General features: G+C 41.6%; 1 protein-coding gene across 1 annotated transcript in view; it reads right to left on the reverse strand.

Moving 5' to 3' along the window:
* LMO7 (LIM domain 7) overlaps positions 1-22,145 on the reverse strand; it is a gene marked incomplete at its 5' end in the record, with an annotated part of 118,756 nt that overhangs the window by 83,979 nt on the left and 12,632 nt on the right. The window contains 2 exons of the mRNA XM_081327670.1: positions 3,814-3,883; positions 11,768-11,838. Coding sequence (XP_081183796.1) covers positions 3,814-3,883; positions 11,768-11,838 — 141 coding nt within the window. The remainder of the gene's footprint in view (positions 1-3,813; positions 3,884-11,767; positions 11,839-22,145) is intronic.

Below are 22,145 nucleotides of genomic sequence, written 5' to 3' on the forward strand. Positions count from 1 at the left end.
CTCACTTAATCAGTATCAATAGGGATCAATTGTGGTCATAGGTTAAGGGCTACTGTACTCTGCCCTGCTCTCCTGGAGGGAAGGCCAGATACAAATCTCACCACTTAGTGCAAACAGGAATCCATGCTCTGTTGTGGTGCAGTGCAAGCACCGCTACCCAAAAGTTAAAAGTTAAATTAAATTAGGGACACATGCGTGTTTGCCTGATCCCAGCAGTTCACCAGTTCTGCTCGGCTTTTGAGGTGAATTGGCTTCAATTCAATTCAATTCAATTCAATTCAAAACATTGCAAGAATGCGGCATGTCTAGTTTAATGAAAAGAAGGACTTTGGGGTGGCATGATAGCAATGTTCCAATATTTGAAGGGCTCCACAAAAAAAGAGAAGGGGCAAACCTATTTTCCAAAGTATTCAAAGGCAGGACAAGGAGCAATGGATGGAAATTAACCAAGAAGGGAAGCAACCTAGAACTAAGGAGAAATGTTCTGACAGTGAGAACAATTAACCAGTGGAAATAGCTTGCCTTCAGAAGTGGTGGGTGCTCCATCACTTGGAGGCTTTTGAGAAGAGATTGGACAGCCACTTGTCCACAATGGTATAGGGTCTCCTGCTTGAGTAGGGGATTGGACTAAATGACCTCTAAGGTCCCTTCCAACGCTGTTATTCTGTTCAATTCACTTCACATGGCGATTCATCTAAAAATCACAATGATTCCTGTTCAGACCCAGGCTGATTTTGGACCTTCTACTATGCAGCCAGTGATCAGTCCTGTAGCTTTCACCATTCTTGGAGGGGTGGCTGGGGAGACCATGTTTTCCATCCTCTATAAAAAAAAAATCCTCCTGTCTTTCATCAGAGCTGAAGGGCAAACTCAGCCACCACCCACGAACCACTGGCAGATGGTCCTGCCCCCGTGACAGGAGATGATTTTTATTTGGTTTGTGGTTACAGAATAAGGGAGACAGCAATAACATCACGATGTAGGACAGGCAAGAATTTATGCACCGCTCCGAGTGTATGTATGCAGAATAATCTATTTAGTCATCATTATGCAATCCTAGTATTACCATCCTTTAAACAGGTTTGGGCCCTGCTTGGAAAAAAAAAATGCTCCTTCCAGTTTTACGGAAGAAACAGCTTCTACAAAAAGGAAAGTTTCAAGGCATTTTTGAACCCCAAACGTAATTCCCAGGAACAGAATCTCAGTGATGGAATCATTGTAAGGTGTTATTAGGAGATTGGGACGCGGTGGCTTAGTGGGTTAGGACACTGAGCTTGTCGATCAGAAGGTCGGCAGTTTGGTGGATCAAATCCCGAGTGCCGCGTAACAGAGTGAGCGCCTGTTACTCGTCCCAGCTTCTGCCCACCTAGCAGTTCGAAAGCACGTAAAAATGCAAGTAGAAAAATAGGGACCACTACGGTGGGAAGGTAACAGCGTTCCGTGCGCCTTTGGCGTCTAGTCATGCCGGCCACATGATCACGGAGACGTCCTCGGACAAACGCTGGCTCTTCGGCTTTGAAACGGAGATGAGCACCGGCCCCTAGAGTTGGAAATGACTGGCATGCATGTGCGGGGGAACCTTTACCTTTACCTTTTATTAGGAGATTCCCCCAAAGATATGACGCCTCGGCTGAGACTGGGAGAGCTTGGTCACGATGAGTAACTACAAAATGTTATTTCCCTACAGGACCCCGGGCGTCACTTTTACTTCTACTGTGAAAAACACAGGAGTGCTATTCTGAACAAATCAGGGGTAAAATGACTGTGGAGACTCTCAGTGATCCAAATCGTGGATGTCCCAAAGGTACTTTTTCAAGAGGCAATTGGACTTTCTTGGTTTTTTTTTTCCTTAAAGACGTTTCACTTCTCATCCAAGAAGCTTCTTCAGTTCTGACTGGCTGGTGGAAAATGGAAGGATTAACAACCAGCTGTCTGCAAGGAGAATAAATCCTTCCATTCCCCACCACCCTGTCAGAGCTGAGGAAGCTTCTTGGATGAGAAGCGAAAAGTCTTCAAGGAAAAACGAAAAAGCCCAGTTGCCTTTTCAAACAATTATGGAAAGAGGTAGGATATTCAGGAGGTAGATATTCAGGAAGAGTCTGTGCTGCCTAAGGAACTGTAACCGGCTGTAGAGAGCCGTTCATTTATTTTTCAGCAATTCCTACAGTAGCTTTCCTAGGCAAGTGCTTGCTTTTGCAAATGTCTCCGTTTATTTGCTGCAGCTTTAAAAGCCCGCTGAATATTTTTTATAAAGAGCAGCACAGATGGAATTTGCTAATTGGAACACTGCCCTCCCTTACAAACACAATGCCCATTTGAAAACAACCAAGGACATCAATCTCTTCCCCAAACATTTTCAAGTAAACACCCAAAATCCAGTGGATATAACCAAAAAACAGAGTTGGAAGGGACCTTGGAGGTCATCTAGTCCAACCCTGCTCAGGCAGGAAACCCTGTACCATTTCAGACAAGTGGCTGTCTAGTTTTCTTAAAAACTTCCAGTGTGGGAGCATTCACAGCTTCTGGAGGCAGGTTGTTCCACTGGTTAATTGTTCTGTCAGGAAATTTCTCCTTAGTTCTAGGTTTCTTCTCTCTTTGGTTAGTTTCCACCTGTTGCTTCTTGTCCTGCCTTCAGGTGCTTTGGAGAACAGGTTGACCCAAAGTATGCATGAGCCCTTTAAAATGCTCCTTGCAGAGATAGATAGGTAGGTAGGCAGATAGGCTGATAGATAAATAGGTAGATTAGATAGATAGATAGATAGATAGATAGATAGATAGATAGATAGATAGATAGATAGATAGATAGATAGATAGATAGATAGATAGATGATGGATGGATGGATGGATGGACGGACAGACAGATGATGGATGGATGGATGGATGGATGGATGGACAGATAGATAGATAGATAGACGGACAGAAAGACAAGTTTAAAAATGCTTCTTAATACTGACCATTGAGAAAACTCTCACCTTATTTAAAAAATGATGTATCAATTTGCATTGCATAATTCTTCCTCCTCCTTTTTAATTTAAGTGCACAGGACCCTAATCTGGATCAGGATTATTGGGGGCAGAATTCACAAAGTTCCCACGCCGTTGTTTTGTTATGGAAAAATCATATACTTCCTAGCAGGTTTGGGAGTTTGACTTTGAAACATACACCCATAGTGTGGGATTGGGGTTAATGGATCAAAGGGGGGGGGGATAAATCTTAAACATTTGGAATGATCATGAATGTTGCGTAAGAAAAGAGTTGGTAGAAGGGATGAGACCACCTTATCTAATCCTTAGTGTCAGCATCCTGCCGTAGATCAAGCCACAAGCCATTTCAAGACAGACAGTCAGCTGGAGAATATGTCATCCATATGAACTGGGACCATTTCAGCTCAGTTTGGCATAGGAACCAAAAGTCTACCTGAATTCAACACCTCTTCCATCAGGGAAGACCCCAGAAATGTCACAATTTGTGGTTCTTATTAGCTATTTTTCTGATGGACCACAACAGCTTTTCTGACCACTAGATCCTCTTGCCTTTGGACAAAACATTGCATTTGAAAGGAGAAATGGAAGACAAAAGCTTATGTTCTGTACGGTTAAGATGCATGTATATTTATCTTTTTTGACATTTGTGTACAGAAACTTCTACAAAATGGAACTACTAGTCATGTCATGGCTAACCAGTATGAAGAGCAACCAATAAATCTTCATCACCTCTATAAAAATAAGATGTAATTATGAGACAATAAAGCTTTAATCAGGATCAGTGCCAACCACCCTTCCTTCAATGCCAAAACATAATTTTACTACCTACCAGTCCAGCTATTGGTGTTGACAGTCGATTGATCTTTTTAATGATGCCAGGTTTGATCTTGTTAATTAGACTATTAAAAAAAGGGAAAGAGAGAGGGTTAATCAAAAATGTAAATGCATTTTTAGTATGCATGTATAAATTCATTAAGTAGAAAAGCTTCAGCTTTTGCATAGATTAGATACCCGATATATATATTAAATACAAATATTTTTAAGCATTGGAAAATTAAAACTCTATATAATGAAACATAGTAAATGTGGGCTTTACAGAGCTGGCTATCTAAGATACTAGTTTTTTAAAAAGAATTCTCCTTGCTTTCAAGGAAACACTGTTGAAGCAAAAAAATTCATCCGAGATTGTGAATAGTTCTTGCCAAACCTTTGGCTGGTCTCAGTATCACTATGTATGAATCAACAATCCAAAATCTTTTAAAACCTCTTTTGTTGTGGAATAAATTTCTGATAAGGTTCTGACTTTCTTGGAACACAATGAGACTGCTGCTGGCTTAAAGATATCATTTCTCTTTATAATACCAGAAAGCTATTATACTGTACTTATCAGTACTTCTTGAGAAACAGGACACAATCAATTCTATGGTGTGAATTAAGATCCCGGAGTATAAACAGCAGAGTAGCTAGGAAAGTCTTTACTCCAGGGTGACTCAAACCAATTTGTTCCCTAGTTTGACTCGGATTTTCAAAATTCCTCAGAATAAATAAACCATCATGGCCAGATTCTCACATGACTGTCTTTGAAGAGGCCCCAACGTCTGCTAAAATTAGATTTTATTGAGACCCAAGTCAGTCCCCATTTGGCTCCCGCTCTGCTGATAATTATGGATAAGCACTTTTATTTAATGATCGGTGAGTTATTATGGCTGGTCTACTGGAGATCATTTCTATTAAACGGAACATTTATTGGTGATGATTTATCTTCCAAGCTGTCAAGTAAAAAGGAGTTATGAATCAGCTCCAGTGACATTAAGAACAGGAGAAGGAATCAGAATGCTCTACTTTAGGCAAGGTTGAAGAACTGCTGGTTGATTCAATGCCCAAAGCACTATGATCAACTAGAAGTGAATTAAGCAACATCACCTTCATCCCCCATGGTAACCAAGAACAAGGATCCCTTCAGAGTTTGTACTTCGATACAACATAAGGCAGGGGTGTCAAACTCAATTTCATTGAGGGCCGCATCAGAATTATGGTTTCCCTCAGGGGGCCGGGTGGGTATGGTCTGGGTGGGCGTGGCCTACTGGGTGGGCGTGGTTAGAGTGCGTATGGCCTACTGGGTGGGCGTGGCCAGCTCTACATCGTTCGCATCAAGGGTGCCTATGGGGGCCTGGGCAGGAGTGGGACAGATCTGAGGGTCTCTGGCAGGAGGAGGGTCTCTGGGCCAGGGCCAAGGCAGTGGGGGCCGTTCCCTCACTGTTTCTAGGATGGCTTTGCGGGCCGCATGAAACCACTTCACGGGCCAGATCTGGCCCCCGGGCCTTGTGTTTGACATGTCTGACATAAGGCGACATCTGTTTTTATTTTGATAGCTCAGCAATGAATAAGTGGTGATAAGTTCATCAATCAATCAACCAGAATAGAGCTGGAAGGGACCTTGGAGGTCTTCTAGTCCAACCTCCTGCTGGAGCAGGAAACCTTATACAACTTGAAACAAGTGGCTGCCCAGTCTCTTCTTTAAAACCTCCAGTGATGGAGCACCCACAACATCTGAAGGCAAGCTCTTTCCACTGGTTAATTGTCCTCGCTGTTAGGAAGTTTCTCCTTAACTCCAGGTTGCTTCTCTCCTTGATTAGTTTCCATCCACTGTTTTCTTGTCTTGCCTTCTGGTTCTCTGGAACATCTGTAAAGCCAAGGTGCCCCATCAAAGAAAACAAAGCAAACCATGCTTGTATTTTCTTTTCCATTTCCCCACCACCACCACCACCACCACAATGCAATAAAAATAGACTGAAATAGTTCCAAAGTCAAGAGGCAGTGGCAAAGCATTGCTGGAAACTTTGCTAAGAAAACTGCAGGGACTTTGGGAATCAGACACAACACAACGGAATGGAAGAAAAGCAAGAATATTAAAACACATTTATTCAAGAAGTTGTGGGTGCTCCATCACTGGACTTTTCAAGAAGAGATTGGATAGCCGTTTGCCCAGAGTGGTATAGGGCCTCCTGCTTGAAAAAAGGGGTTGGACTAGAAGACCTCCAGTGGATTCTGTCATGCATTCTGTAATGTTGGTGTTTTTTTCCTTATTCCCTTTTTAAAAATTTATTTTAAAGGGGATTATCCAAATCAGAACATATTTTGTTTGCAAGTGGGTGCTCGTTAGCATAAAAAGAAGCTTCAGCAGGAGGTCTCCATCTGCCAAATGTTGTATATTCTCATATTTCATTGCCTGCCAGAAACAATAAAAACTACCTTAATGTTCTTGTTAAAATTAAGGTGCTTGCAAAAAGATGAGGAGATGTGCCTTCTCTGCCTATTGTTCTCCCTTGCGAGATCAGGATGGCCTTCAGCCTTTTGGCCTCTTGAAAGGCCTTGAAGACCTGGTTCTGTGTCCAGGACTGGGGCTCCAAAGGTGTTCAGGACCCCATTTCCTGGATATGTTATCATCTATGAACACTTTTTTTTCTTAGTTGCTTTATATGTTTATTTTTGGCCTTTATATATTTATCCATGTAGTAGGGCTGTATTGCTATTATCCTTCTCATCTTTCCTATTACCTTCTCCTATTGGTATCTTATGATTTATCACTTTGTTGTCTGTATCTTATGATTTAGGGTTGTATCTAATGATTGATGATTAATCACTTTGTTGTTTGTATGTACACTGAGAGCTCATGTTTGTATCTACACAGTATGTTTGTATGTACAGTGAGAGCTTATGCACCTGATTCCTTGTGTGTGCAATCACATTTGGCCAATAAAGTACTCCACTCTCCACTCCATTCCATTCATTTTTTCTATTCTATTCTATTCTTATTCTTATTCTTATTCTTATTCTTATTCTATTCTATTCTATTCTATTCTATTCTATTCTATTCTATTCTATTCTATTCTATTCTATTCTATTCTATTCTTCTCTTCTCTTCTCTTCTCTTCTCTTCTCTTCTCTTCTCTTCTCTTCTCTTCTATTCTCTTCTCTTCTATTCTATTCTATTCTATTCTATTCTATTCTATTCTATTCCATTCCATTCCATTCCATTCCATTCCATTCCATTCATTTTTTCTATTCTATTCTATTCTATTCTATTCTATTCTATTCTATTCTATTCTATTCTATTCTATTCTATTCTATTCATTTTTTTCTATTCTGTTCTGTTCTGTTCTGTTCTGTTCTGTTCTGTTCTAGTCTAGTCTAGTCCAGTCCAGTCCAGTCTATTTTCTATTTTCTATTCCCTGTCCTGTCCTGTCCTGTCCTGTCCTATACTATACTATACTATACTATACTATACTATACTATACTATACTATACTATACTATACTATACTATACTATACTATACTATACTATACTATACTATACTATACTATAATATACTATACTATTTTCTATTCTGTTCTCTTCCATTCTATTCTTTATTTTTGTACCATATTGTAATTGTTTTAATTGTTTAGCATTGTTCTCTTCCCAGAGTCCCTTGTTTGAAATGGGCGGCTCTAGAAAATAAATAAATACATAAACAAAAAAGCGGAAGTTCAGTTCGGAGAAGTTCAGTTTTCAAAAAAGTTCAGTTCAGGAGGAAACGGGCACCACACCAATATCAGGGGGGGGGGAAAGCATGAGAAATGCCTACAGTGGTTTGGCCATGTTCTACAAGCAGCACCCCCCCACACACACACTGTTGTCTACATCACCATCCCTTTAATATAGATGGCAAGTGTCCCCATGGAAGGCCAAAAGAGAGGGAGCAAGATCCAATAAATGCCGACATGAAAAATGGATGCTTCATCTGATTACACAAGAAGGGGACTCGTAGAAAAAACAGTAGGATGATGATGATGATGAAGCAACGGATGGAAACTAGTCAAGGAGAGAAGCAACCTAGAACTAAGGAGAAACTTCCTGACAGTTAGAACAATTAACCAGTGGAACAACCTGCCTCCCGAAGTGGTGAATGCTCCAACACTGGAAGTTTTTAAGAGGAGACTGGACAGCCATTTGCCTGAAATGGTATAAGGTTTCCAGCCTGAGCAGGGGGTTGGACTAGATGACCTCCAAGGTCCCTTCCAACTTTATGATGATGATGATGATGATGATGATGATGAAGAAGAAGAAGAAGAAGAAGAAGAAGAAGAAGAAGAAGAAGAAGAAGAAGAAGAAGAAGAAGATGATGATGATGATAACGATAAATGGAACGATGGAAGTCTATGGAAATTCTCAGTCATCCAGATCTTATTTATGTACACAGAGAGCTTATATTTGTATGTACACTGAGAGCTTATGCACCGGAGACAAATTCCTTGTGTATATTGTGAAGGGACACAGGGCAGAAAACATCCTGCAGCCAAGAAGGCTTCACACACATTTGCATTACTCAGGTGACCTTGAGGACACAGGTAAACTTCCAAATGGCCTCAACAACTCCCTAAAAGAAGGCAAATGAACAGTTGTCTGCAAGGAATTTAAATCCTTCCATCCTTCACCATCCAGTCAGAGCTGAAGAAGCTTCTTGGATGAGAAGCGAAGCGTCTTCAAAGGAAAAACAAGGAAGTCCAGTTGCCTCCTGAAAAAGCACCTTTGGGAAAGGTGGAAGACTCTCAGAAGGCATTGTTCCTGCTTTTGATTTTTTTTTTTTACTTTTTAAAATGTCCTGCGTTCGAAAGATACACTCAAAAGTTCATATGAAACTTTTTCCAAGAGATACCCCGATGAAGAAAATTGATTAAAAGGAGGCAGGAAAGACTGGAAGGAAACTTGTGCCCGGAGACATTTATTGCAGTCTTAGAACATATGAGGAAGATTGCCTGAATTATTTTAGCAGCAAGATAGTTTGTCAAAACCAAAACCAAGGAAAACAAACCAAATAAAATCCAAAACAAAACGAACAAAAACAAAACTTAAGTTTCCGGGTTGCTGAGTTTCTGAAACCAGGGCGATTTTCATTTCTACAACAATAATGTTGCCAAACATATAATTTTCATTATATTTTTATTATATTTTATTATATTCAAAACAAATATGGGACTAAAAAGTTCCATTTAGCTTATGAGTAGATTTTAGTGGGATATTGTTATTGGTACGTTGTTTGTAGTTATGTTAAAAGAGAGTTAAAGAGCATTATGAATTTGGTTAATTGTATATTATGCACAATTTTTATTTAGAATATGATTATTGTAACTATAATCCTGTATTTAGCTCTGGGAAGTGGGGGGGAGAAAGTGGGTGGGTTTGGGGTGGGAGGGATTTGGGGATATATTGTAAAATTTTGTTTTTGTAAAACTCTTCAATAAAAAAGAAAGAAAGAAAAAAAAAATAATGTTGCCAAACGTGACCCAGGGCAGCAATTTTTCAAAGGTAGCAAGCAAGATTATCTAAAAGGAAGCTTAAAAACGACACTTAATATTACAGTGATCTGGATCAGCACCTTTCAGCCAGTCCAGAAACCAAGTAGGGAATCCAGGGGGAAAAAAAGGTGGCCACTTCCAGGGGCTCCAGATGGGCTCCCTCCCGCGCCCCCTCCCCACCCCAATGTTTTTTTCCTTTCCCCGTTTGCTCTTCAAATAAGTTTACTAATTTAATTCAGTTTTGAGACCGCCTGACTCCTTAACAAATTGGACAGCTAACAGTGAAGAGACAACTTATTTAGAAATGGCCACAACCGACCAGAAGATTATATACTCCTAATAAAACCCCCAAATCATAGCCACTCCCCCAACTGTTCTATCTCAAAGCCTGGAAGAACAACCACGCTTTTAACCATTTCCTACACATTTAACTATTTCCTACACAGACTGGACAGCCATTTGTACGAAATGGTATAAGGGTTTCCTGCCTGAGCAGGGGGTTGGACTAGATGACCTCCAAGGTCCCTTCCAATTTTGTTGTTGTTGTTGTTGTTACATCATCTCTTGGGGGATAACATACCTGGGTCATACAACAGGGCGACAATATAGCTAACCCTCCATTTATGACCACAACGGAACCCCAAGTGGCTGTTGCTAAGCAAAGACTGTTGTTAAGTGAGTTTGATGACCTTTCTTGCCACAGTGTCTAAGTGAATCACTGCAGTTGTTAAGTTAGCAACATGGCTAAGTGGATCTGGGCTTCCCCGTTGACTTGGCTTGCAAGAGAATTGCAAAAGTTGCAAGTCCATGAACCCTGGACCCTGTAACGGTCATAAATACAAGTCAGTGGCCAAGCATCTGAATTCTGATCACATGACCATGGGGTTGCTGCAACAGTCATAAGTGTGAAAAATGGTCGTAAATTACTTTTTCTGTGCTATTGAGGACTCAGATTGTTGGGTGCAATATGCTGACTCTGTAAACCGCTTAGAGAGGGCTGTAAAGCACTGTGAAGCGGTATATAAGTCTAAGTGCTATTGCTATTCTTTCTTTCCTTCCTTCTTCCCTCCCTCCCAGTGGTTGGAATGCAGTATTGCAGGCTAACTCTGCCCATTGCTAGCAGTTTGATCTTGAATGGCCTAAGGTTGACTCAGCCTTCCATCCTTCCGAGGTTGGTAAAATGAGGACCCAGATTGTTGGGGGACAATACGTGGACTCTGGAAACCGCTTAGAGAGGGCTGTAAAGCACTGTGAAGTGGTATATAAGTGCTATTGCTAATGCTATTGTAATGTCAAGTGGTCACTAAATGAATTGTTGAAAGTGAAAGACTACCTGTATTTCATTGATGGCACTCAGGCTGCATTGACTCTCCCTGACATACTGGCTAGGCAGAAATACTTGGGGCAAGCAGTCCCTCAGCCAGCTATGCTAACTTGATTTTTCCCCCCAATATGGTCATATACAGCAGAGTACAAACCTATTTATAAGACACCAAAACACCACAAAATGTCTGGCCGTCACGAAAGCAGAATTGCTTCTGCAGCTTCAGATGATTGACAGCAGTGCAGAGAGACTTCGACTTAACAGTTTATTTAGTGTCTGTTCAAAGTTACAATGGCACTGAAAAAAAGTGACTTACGGCCATTTTTCACACTTAACAACCATTGCAGCATCTCCGTGATGAAAACTTGGCAACTGACTCATATTTATGATGATGTCAGTGCCATCCCGGGGTCATGTGATCCCCCTTTTGCGACCTTCTGACAAACAAAGTGAATGGGGAAGCTAGAGTCACTTAACAACCAGGTTAGCAACTTAACAATGCAGTGATTCACTCAACACTTTTGGCAAGAAAGGTGGTAAAATGAGGCAAGACTCATTTAACAAATGCCTCGCTTAGCAACGCGCTGTCATGGTTCCGGCAGATGAAACTCTTCAAAGAACTTTGAGGCATTGCTTACCTTAAAGAATCTTTATTCAAGGAGCATAACATTGGCACTTACACAGTTGAAGCCAAAATCTGAATTCCCCTCCCCTGAGCACAAAGTATCAAAGCACAATTCCCTCCTCTAGTTAACAGTCATAAATACATTCTCCAATTAGTTTGAAATGCAGGCTTTCCCTCCAGTTCTCCAACCCGCCAATTCTTATCTCTTATGTCAATAACCATGGTTCACATATTGTTATGTCTAGCTAAACTCCCACGCACGTTCCTCCTCCTCCCCCCAGAATCATCTAATTCTAATTCTAAGAGTAAAACATAAGAAGGAAAATGGTTGCATCTCCATATGTTGTCAAAGCAAAAACATCTGATGTTAGCAGTGTTGACACATATATTTTGGGCCCAGTTGTGGCTATAAGTCAAGGACTACCGGTATGAGTTCAACAGTATGGGCTTTTCACAGAGAAATCCTAGGATTTTTTCTGGCTCTAGATACTTACTCACAGAGAAGGATTCCATTTTCCAAAGCAGCGCGAAAACCCTTGCTCCCGAAACTTTTCCCAGTAACTGCCTGCGAAGGAAAGCATAACAACAATGAGCAATCTCATGGGAAACTTAGACATATCAATGGGTAACTTTCAAGAAGGAGCATCTATGCTTCTTTGAAGAGCAGGAGACCTCTTCTTTTCAACCATGAAGCAGCTGAGTATGATGCTGTTATAGGTGCTCAGAGAAAATCCATAGTGGGAGGAACAGCCCAACTCTTGCAGAATTCATATCCAATCTTGGCCTTATGAGATTTTTGGTTTCAACCAGCTTGAGACCAAAAGCCTCTTTGATGTCCAATGGAGCAGACATCAAAGTAAGACAAAGCATTGGTTAGGGAAGCTCCCACTCATGAGTATTGAGACCTTTATTGAAGAAGGGATGTGATGATGAAGTGTTTTAGATCAGGGATCCCCAAGCTCCGCTCCATGGACCAGTATCAGGCCGTGGCATGCCAGCAACTGGTCCACACAAACAAGCAAACCCCATCCGCAAGATGCGGGCAGTACACAAAACCACACACCCTCCGGTCCACAGAAAAACCTCTCTCCATGGAACCAGTCCCTGGTGCCCAAAAGGTTGAGGACCTTTGTCTTAAGATGGTCTCTTTGGGCCAATGGTCATCTCATGATGAGTTAGATGGACACTGCATTTAAATTAAACCATATTCTAAAAGTATTGCATAGGTAATTTGGATCATAAATTACAGTATTCAGAGGCTTCTTCTTCAAAAGTGATTCCATCAAAGATTTCTCCAAGAGAAGGACACGGTTAACATCCAGCTTAAATCCAAAATAAAACTCCAGGTTCATTCTGTCTCTGAAAAGCTTACTGATTATTGAATACACAGCTTGGATATGTCGGAGCAAAACTAACTCTGAGGTTCCAACATCAATTCATAGACTTAAACAATAGTTTACCCAGCCAAACCCCCCAATGCCTTATGTAATCCATATCAACACATCCACTTTGTTATGGGAACCGTCTGCTTCAAATCCACACCTGTTCTGGTGTCCTTGACAAGGCTTCAAGCTCTCAGTCTTCAGCTGAATTGAAGAAGTTTTGTTTCTCCATCTACCCACTTGAAAGTAACTCCTCCCCCCGCTAATCTAAAAGCAAGTTGAAACACAGAGGAACGTAGCTGCCAAAGTTTCATCCTTGACAGACACACACTGATTCCCCCCCCCCAATCCTATTGGTTTCCATCGGCATCTGGCCATGCAATTATGAATAAAAATAAAGAATTTTCTCACGTTCCAGCCGAACTGTAGTAATAAATTCTTATAATAGTCAAGGAAGAAAAAGGGTTGGGGAGGGAAAACTACCTCTATCAAATGTTTCGTTTGCTTTAGGGAAATAAATAATGCAAAGAAAAGTGACATTAAATGAACCGGTATCTTCATTTAGTGACTCTGAAACAAAGAGAGAGGGTTTTCCAAAACATACAGTTGGAGTTAAGAAGGTCTTTGGCAAGGTGGACAATATTGCATTTTGGGGAAAACCATTTCTCCCCGTGTCTTTAACCCCCCCCCCCCAAAAAAAAAAAACCTGGGCAGAAATATTTTGATCATTTGCTTAGCCGTCAAGTTTCCTTCCTTAAAATATGTTTTATGTTCAGATGGTGAAAGTTGCGTGTATAAAGAGGGAAAGTGTTCCAAAAGTGTTAGCCATCATCATCATCGTTGTCATCATCATCATCATCATCATCATGTTGGAAGGGACCTTGGAGGTCATCTAGTCCAACCCCCTGCTCAGGCAGGAAACCCTATACCATTTCAGATAAATGGCTGTCCAGTCTCTTCTTAAAAACGTCCAGTGTTGGAGCATTTACCACTTCTGGAGGCAGGTTGCTTAATTGTTCTAACTGTCAGGAAATTTCTCCTTAGTTCCAGGTTGCTTCTCTCTTTGGTTAGTTTCCATCTGTTGCTTGTTGTCCTGCCCTCAGGTGCTTTGGAGAATAGCTTGACTCCCTCTTCTTTGTGGCAGCCCCTGAGATATTGGAACACTGCTATCATGTCACCCCTCACCCTTCTCTTCATTAAACTACACATACCCAATTCCAGCAACCGTTCCTTATATGTTTTAGCCTCCAGTCCCCTGATCATCTTTGTTGCTCTTCTCTGCACTTTTTGTAGAGTCTCAACATCTTTTTTACATCGTGGTGACCAAAACTGGATGCTGTATTCCAGGTGAGAGATCTTTTAATCTCTCCCAAATCCTTCTACAAGTATTCCTCGACTTACAAGCATTTGTTCCGTTACTGTTCAATGTTACAATGGCACTGAAAAAACGGTATTTATAACCGCTTTTCACACTTGCAGTATTTACAACCGCTGCAGCATCCCCATGGTCATGTGATCAAAATTCAGATGCTTGGCAACTGGCATGTACTTACAACGATTGCACCGTCCCATGGTCATGTGATCACCATATGTTGCCTTCTCAGCTGGCTTCCAACAACCAGAGTCAATGGGGGAAGCCAGATTCGTTCAACCACCCGCAAGATTCACCTAACTCCCTGAGTGATTCACCTAACAACTATGGCCACAGAGTTGTAAAATGGGGCACAAGTCATTTAACAACCATTTTGCTTAGCCACGAAAATTTTGGGCTCCACGGCGTCCATAAGTCGAGCACTACCTATGCCAACAAAATAATGACCAACAAATCATGTACAGTACATCATAATTATTTAAAAATAATTTTCTGACATCAGCTGACATCAATGCATCCAGCTGCAAGTGCAATTTTCCATTCCTTGATGCAAACTATGGTCGGAAAAAGAAATAATAACCTCACCATCACCGTGAGTACAAATGCTACCTTTGTCTGGTGGCTCAAGGAATGGGGTTATATTTTTCAGTGGGCCCCGAACGTACTTTTTTCAGGAGGCAACTGGACTTTCTTGTCTTTCTTTTGAAGTCGTTTTGCTTCTCATCCAAGAAGCTTCTTCAGCTCTGACTGGATGGTGGGGAGTGGAACGATCTAGTCAGAGCTGGAGAAGCTTCTTGGATGAGAAGCAAAACGTCTTCAAAAGAAACAGAAGAACACCCAGTTGCCTCCTGAAAAAAGCACCTGTGGGACAACCATGACCTGGATGACTGAGAAGCTCCATGTTCAGTGGGGATTCAAGTGTCCATTGAGATTTCTGAAAAGCCTTTTCCAAAGCAACTGATGCTCGCAGAACCTAGAGGTGAAAAAATTGTAAACGTGCAACTCATCTGCTTGGCAGATGGTTGCTTAGCAGTCAACAAGTCTCACTTTTAAAATACATTTTGTACTCCTATGGAGAACCCCAGGCGTAAAAGGCAGAAGCTGACTGTAGGCATTATTTTAAACCATAGGCTGGCACAAAGGATTTGATAAATCTTTGTATTTGGTTTCCTCTAAGCACAGATTGGCACACTATCTGGAATAGAGATTGTGGTTTATCCCTTCGCTCGATTAGTTTCATACACCGAGTTGACATAGACTTAACTGTGCTTTCTTTTAAATTTGAAAAGTGGCCACAGCACTTCTCTACTGAAATTCAGGCCTTGTGGGTCCCTGAGTGATTCCCTGAGTGATCCGAAGTCAACAACTCTGGTGATGGCAATAGCACTTAGACTGATATACAGCTTCTCAGTGCTTTACAGCTGTCTGTAGGCAGTTTTTATAGAGTCAGCATACTGCTCCCAACAATTTGGGTTCCCATTTTACTGACCTCAGAAGAATGGAAAGCTGAGTCAACCTTGAGCCATTGAGAATCGAACTCCTGGCAGTGAGCAGAGTTAGCCTGCAATACTGCATTCTAACCACTGTACCACAAGGGGTTAGATGTTGGACTTTAAGACTTGTGAACTTCAACTTCCAGAATTCCCGAGCCAGCATTCCCCAGTTTGTTAAGATTAAAGGGTATTGATTAAATAATAGTGAAAATACAAAGCCATTTGGAATGGGCTGTGATGGTGCAGTGGTTAGAATGCAGTATTGCAGGCTAACTCACTGCTCACTTCAGGAGTTCGATTCTGACTGTTTCAAGGTTGGTAAAATGAGGACCCAGATTGCTTGGGGCAATATGCTGACTGTAAATCATTTAGAGAAGGCTGTAAAGCACTATGAAGTGGTATATAAGTCTAAGTGCTATTGCTATTGCAGGCTAACTCTGCCCACAGCCAAGAGTTTGATTCTGACCGGTTCAAGATTGACTTAGCCATCCATCTTTCCGAGGTTGGTAAAGTGAGGACCCAGATTGTTGGGGGCAAGATGCTGACTGTAAATCATTTAGAGAAGGCTGTAAAGCACTATGAAGTGGTATATAAGTCTAAGTGCTATTGCTATTGCAGGCTAACTCTGCCCACAGCCAAGAGTTTGATTCTGACCGGTTCAAGATTGACTTAGCCATCCATCTTTCCGAGGTTGGTAAAGTGAGGACCCAGATTGTTGGGGGCAAGATGCTGACTGTAAATCATTTAGAGAAGGCTGTAAAGCACTATGAAGTGGTATATAAGTCTAAGTGCTATTGCTATTGCAGGCTAACTCTGCCCACAGCCAAGAGTTTGATTCTGACCGGTTCAAGGTTGACTTAGCCATCCATCCTTCCGAGGTTGGTAAAGTGAGGACCCAGATTGTTGGGGGCAATATGCTGACTGTAAATCATTTAGAGAAGGCTGTAAAGCACTGTGAAGCAATATATAAGTCTAAGTGCTATTGCTATTTAATAGCTAGTATTTTATTTCTATTTGTTTGCTTACTCAAAGGGCCTTTTCAATGCTCGACCCTCTCTGATTTCCAAAGAGGCTAGCTGGTGGTAGTGGGAGTCATAGCCCAGGGCGTTGGGTTTATTGGGTGGGAAGGCTGCATTAGACAATTTGTGTCTAATACATGATGGCATCAGAAAATAACTGACTGTTAAATTCAGTTATTTCTAATCTGATCAAAGCAAAAGAAAAAAAAATGCTCTCCAGGGGTGTGGCTCATTTCTATAACAAATGTGAACTGAAAAGAGTCCTGTGAATCTAATGCCCAAAGGAAAAGCTCAACCCATGTAATTGAATTTTGTATTTATTTATTTTTCCCTCGCCAGTGGGTTCCGGCCTTGATTTTTCAACAGCTACAACTAAAAGAGCCTTTCTGAAATATTTTTGCAATGTATTGTCAACTAAGTTGGCTCAAGTGAGTGTTTATACTCTTGCTGAATTCTTGCTTTTAAACTTCTGTTTCAAAAGGCTGCAACGAAGAGGTCAAAGTTATAAAGGATTCTTATCGTGGGCCACGATGTTAAACTTGTCCAAAGAAAGACCCATGTTACAAGATCAAGGGAAGCTGTTTCTGCAAAATCAGCCAATTCAGTCTGACTATCCAGGCCAATTCCTTTCCAGAGTGCACCAGAAGCTCAGACTTTCTCATCTTCTGGCTCAAGTGTGCTTATCAAGACTGAGCCGTCTGCAAACTTGATTCTAATCTGGGTTTTCCCAGACATCACTTGACCAAGAACATGTTGCATCCAGGCTGCCTGCAAAAGTTTCCAGAAGCTCATCCATAAATCCAGCTCTCAGGAGAGTGGCAGACCCAGCCTGGCTGGGTTGTAGACTTTACTGCAGACATAACACTGCAGAGCAAAGACGGACATGTTCTCAAGAGCCTCGGGGTTCTTCTCACCCTTGTGAATCAATAAATCGTCTCGAGGGACTGGGGATCCTGCCTTGCCAGCACCAGCCCTTAAAATAGCTGGATTACACACTGCATTAAACCAAATGCAAAAAGTCATATCATGGCTTCTTCCAAAGACGCATGCATAGCTGCTTTCATGCACAAGATGAAACACAGTGATCTGGTTCAGATCCAATAACAGCCATTCAGGCTGGTTTTACACCTTAAGTGAAACATCCTTTTCTATCTTAATATGCTGTGAGAGGTTTTCTATCAAATATATGTTACATACTTTATAGTGTTTGCATCTTCCCTTAAAACGTTAACAGAATTCACAGCGTCTTCACTAGATCATTGATAGTCAATCTGAGATTAACGTAAGTAAAAATAGCAAATGGGGAAAAAAATCTTTTACTCAAACTTCATTAAACCTCCAAATAAGTTACCCAGACCTATTCCACATATCAAAGGAGACGGTCTGTAAACACAAATAGAGTTAGGTCTCCAAGTATATAAGTGTGTGTGTGTGTATACACATACATACATATACACCCAAGTCTCACCCTAGAATCAGCACATAGACACTTCCACATTCATGACAAGGTCCCCTATATAACTGTTTCATTGTACCCTATTTCTCTGCAGCTGGCCGTAAAGGCAAACTATTTGCTTTTAGGAATAAATATTGCGTCTTTCATCACAGCTGTCTGGATCGCATTTTTATTTATTCTAGCACAACCTCACCTCGAGTTGGAAACCCAAATTGTTCTTCTGACAATACCTATGTGTAACTCAGATCATGCTGACCAACATTTCCCCACCTTCCCAACCTCCCCCCCCCGCGAAGCCTTTACTCATTGTTTTCTTCCTGGCATTAAGCAGACATGGAAAAGTAAGAGTCAGGTACATTATCATCATCATCATCATCATGTTGGAAGGGACCTTGGAGGTCATCTAGTTTCTCAGGCAGGAAACCCTATACCATTTTGGACAAATGGCTGTCCAGTCTCCTCTTGAAAACTTCCAGTGTTGGAGCATTCACTGCTTTTGGAGGCAGGTTGTTCCACTGGTTAATTGTTCTAACTGTCAGGAAGTTTCTCCTTAGTTCTAGACTGCTTCTCTCCTTGACTAGTTTCCATCCATTGCTTCTTGTCCTGCCTTCGGGCGCTTTGGAGAATAGCTTGACTCCCTCTTCTTTGTGGCAGCCCATGAGATATTGGAAGACTGCTATCATGTCCCCCCTCGTCCTTCTCTTCATTAAACTAGACATCCCCAATTCCAGCAACCATTCCTTATATGTTTTAGCCTCCAGTCCCCTGATCATCTTTGTTGCTCTTCTCTGTACTCTTTCTAGAGCAGCGATGGCGAACCTTTTAGAGACCAAGTGCCCAAACTGCAATCCAAAACTCACTTATGTATTGTTGGGTGCTGGGTGGGTGTGGCCCTTTGGGTGGGTGTGGCCAATTGGGTGGGCATGTCCCATTGGGTGGGTGTGGCTGCAGTGGTAACGGCAGACTGGGTGGGACTAAAAAGTTCAATCAATCAATTCCAACTTTGCGAGATCTTTCTTTTCCCCGCAAGAAGTTGAAATTGATTGATTCATTGAACCTTTTTTTTTGCCCATGGCGGCAGAGGCCTAAAGTGAAAAGGTTTTATAAAACCCAGCTGAAGGCCTAGGACTGGGGCGACGGCGCACATGCCCACAGAGAGGGCTCTGCGTGCCACCTGTGGTACGCGTGCCATAGGTTCGCCACCATGGTTCTAGAGTCCCAACTTCTTTTTTACATCTTGGTGACCAAAAGTTAAAAATGGTCCCAGAAGAAGGTGAGCTGTAGTTAATCAAGGGAATAAAGGAAATTAAATCTCTGCCCCTTTTCTTGTGGCTTGGCCATCTCCGCAGATTTCACACCGAGGTAGAACAAGAAATGACATCCAAATGAACACTTGTGGAAAATATTTAATCAACATACGGAGAAACTATGTCTGGTAGCAACTGTAGAATTTTTGTTTCAGATAAAATCTCGCTTGTGTTTGAAGTCTGGTATCCTAGACTAAGCACCACATTTCCACAAACCTGAGTCACTTTCAGCTATGTGGTGCTTTTTGGAAGCCAAGGGGGGTTTTTTGTGACATCCACAGCTGCGGTTACAGATTCTACATTTCTGGCAACCGACGTTGCCTTATGGAAGGAGTGGCACCACATGAAGGAGCTTTGCAAAAAATATTCACTCGGGGCATCGGGATCCAGAGAAAGTTTCCCAATGACATCAACAGAGGCAAGAGACTGCAATGGTCCCTTCCCCTCCCTATCAATTAAAAGTATTAGGGATGTCCTTGGGAGAAAGCCAAGCTTCAATTAAGCTGCAGATAGAGTCAAATAATATGGTTGCTTGCATTCATTTTTTTAACTTATCCGACAATAAATATATACGATTCCTGTGTAGCTCTGATTGTGTTGACATTTTGAGGCTCTCTATTCATGCATACATAGCATGTCCAAGGCAGAATCCAGATACGATCAGAATAAACACAATAAATCAGAATAAAGCTTTCCTGACTTTAAAATACAAACGTTAAATTCTCCAGTAGAATCAAAACATCTGGCATTCCCATAAAATGAGTGAATGGTAATGATTTTCGAATTGCAAGCTGCCCAGGGTCGCTTAGTTGAATTGGGTGGCTATAAAAATTAATTAGTTAATTGATTAATTTAATGAAATGTTTTCAGCAAACCTTGAGGTTTAAGCACCATTAAGAAGCTGTTACCTTCCCCTGTATTCTTGCTATTTCTGGAGTAGAAAAAAAAAGATTGAGACATCACACATACCCTCAATCAGCTTTAATAGCATGACCAAACTCCTAACCTTACTTGACAAATACAATAACTGAAATATATTTAAGGGAATACGTGACTGACGGTTCCCATGGATTTGGATTTAATTTATTCACAAACACCGTGAAGTCTACAGAAAAGAATATGCCGCCGCCGCCACCACCAAGCACAACTGAAGGAAAGATTTTAGGTGCAATATTACCCTAAAATATTACAGAGCCAAATCAAGCTCCTTTCTTGTTAAGAAATGGCCTCTGGGAAAGACATTAAAAATCATAACATCAGCAGGTGAGGACATAAATCAAGCAGAAACTGGATGAGCCAAAGGAAAGTGAATATAACACCAAAGCAATTTGGTAACAAAAAGCTTCTATTTCATTTTGCTTAGAAAATAATTGTTCTAAAATAAAAGATGTTTCTCTGTCCCGAGCCAAATTCAATCATCCTTCTCTTATTTTCATTACAATAAAGAACCCTTCGGCTTGGTTTAGTCACTCAGCTCAGGAAGGGGTTTTGTTCTGAGTAAGCTGGCAAGGCTCAAACGCGCCTCCCCTTTGACCGGGGCCACCGAGCCAAACCGACTTTGGTTCTCCCCCCCCCCCGCCCCGCCACTTTGCTGCAAACATGGCTGAGATGAGCTAAACAAGTTCTCTTTCTCAGACGTGTTTCTGTGAACAGATCAAATTACCCTCTGCTAGTTGTTGCTATGTACATTATCCTCATACCAGCTATAGGATTAACAAACCCAAAGCTATTATTATGCCTATAACCTCCTACAGAGCTTAAGGAACCCATTTCCAAAGCTAACTGTCATCCACGCTGGGTAGCTGCCTCTTCAGGAAACTCCCGCAAGCTTCTTCTCTGGGTACTGGGTAAAAAAGAAATGAGAGGTCCTTGGTTGTTTTCTTGCAGGCATTTCGTCGCCCAAATTAGGTAACGTTCTCAGTGCTAGGATGTTAGGACCTAGCTCCCTTCATTTCAGCCCTGCGCTACAAATACGCTCCTTTCAAAAAAAAAAACAAACTTGAAAAGCCCACCTTCTCCTCAAACCCCCGGAGACCCCCAAGGAGTAGTAGTCTCAATTCCAGAAGACTGCTCTGTCCTATCAGTAAAAGTTCAGCTTTCGTGCAATCAGCATAAGGTCTTTGGAAAGACGGAGGGTTTCTGGAGAAGGCAGTGGGCCACAGGTGTGATGCAAAAGAAGGGAAGGGAAGGCAAGGATCCAAAACAAGTCATTTTGGCTCAGGAGGAAAAAGGGGTGAGAATAGATCAGGGTCTAGATGTATATTCTGCTTAGATGGGCTAAGCAGAATATACAGATCTCCAGGAGGGAACGTAGACAACCAGGGCAAATACCCACATTTGAAGAAATGTGCTTCAGAATGATGAAGTGAGATTAAGGGAGAAATTAGTAGATTTTTTTAAAAAGTGCCCTAGTTAAACCGCACAAGGAAAAAAAGAACCAACCACCCACAGCCAGCATTTTGCAATAGTTAAAAAGTCAACATCTGTTCCCCTTCAAGGGTGCTTCGCTTGTCCCCATTGCTGATTGGGAAGACTCTGAGACTCTTGTTAATTCTCTGAGCCATTTATTCACCACTCAGCCCAGCTAACCACACAGGACAATTCTGAATATGAGACCGGAGTCTTCCATTCATGGAATATCTGAAGATCTTTGAATGGTTGAAATGTGAAGGTCGTGTGCCTGGAAAACATGGCATTTGGGGGCCAAAGGAATTGACTTGGTTGCCAATGAACTAAACCTGGAATTAAGGAGAAACTTCCTAACAGTGAGGACAATTAACCAGTGGAACAGCTTACCCCCAGAAATCGTGGGAGCTCAATCATTGGCGATTTTTAAAAAGAGA

Source organism: Vipera berus, assembly GCF_964194415.1.
Source record: "Vipera berus genome assembly, chromosome: 4".
Taxonomy (NCBI): Eukaryota; Metazoa; Chordata; class Lepidosauria; order Squamata; family Viperidae; genus Vipera; species Vipera berus.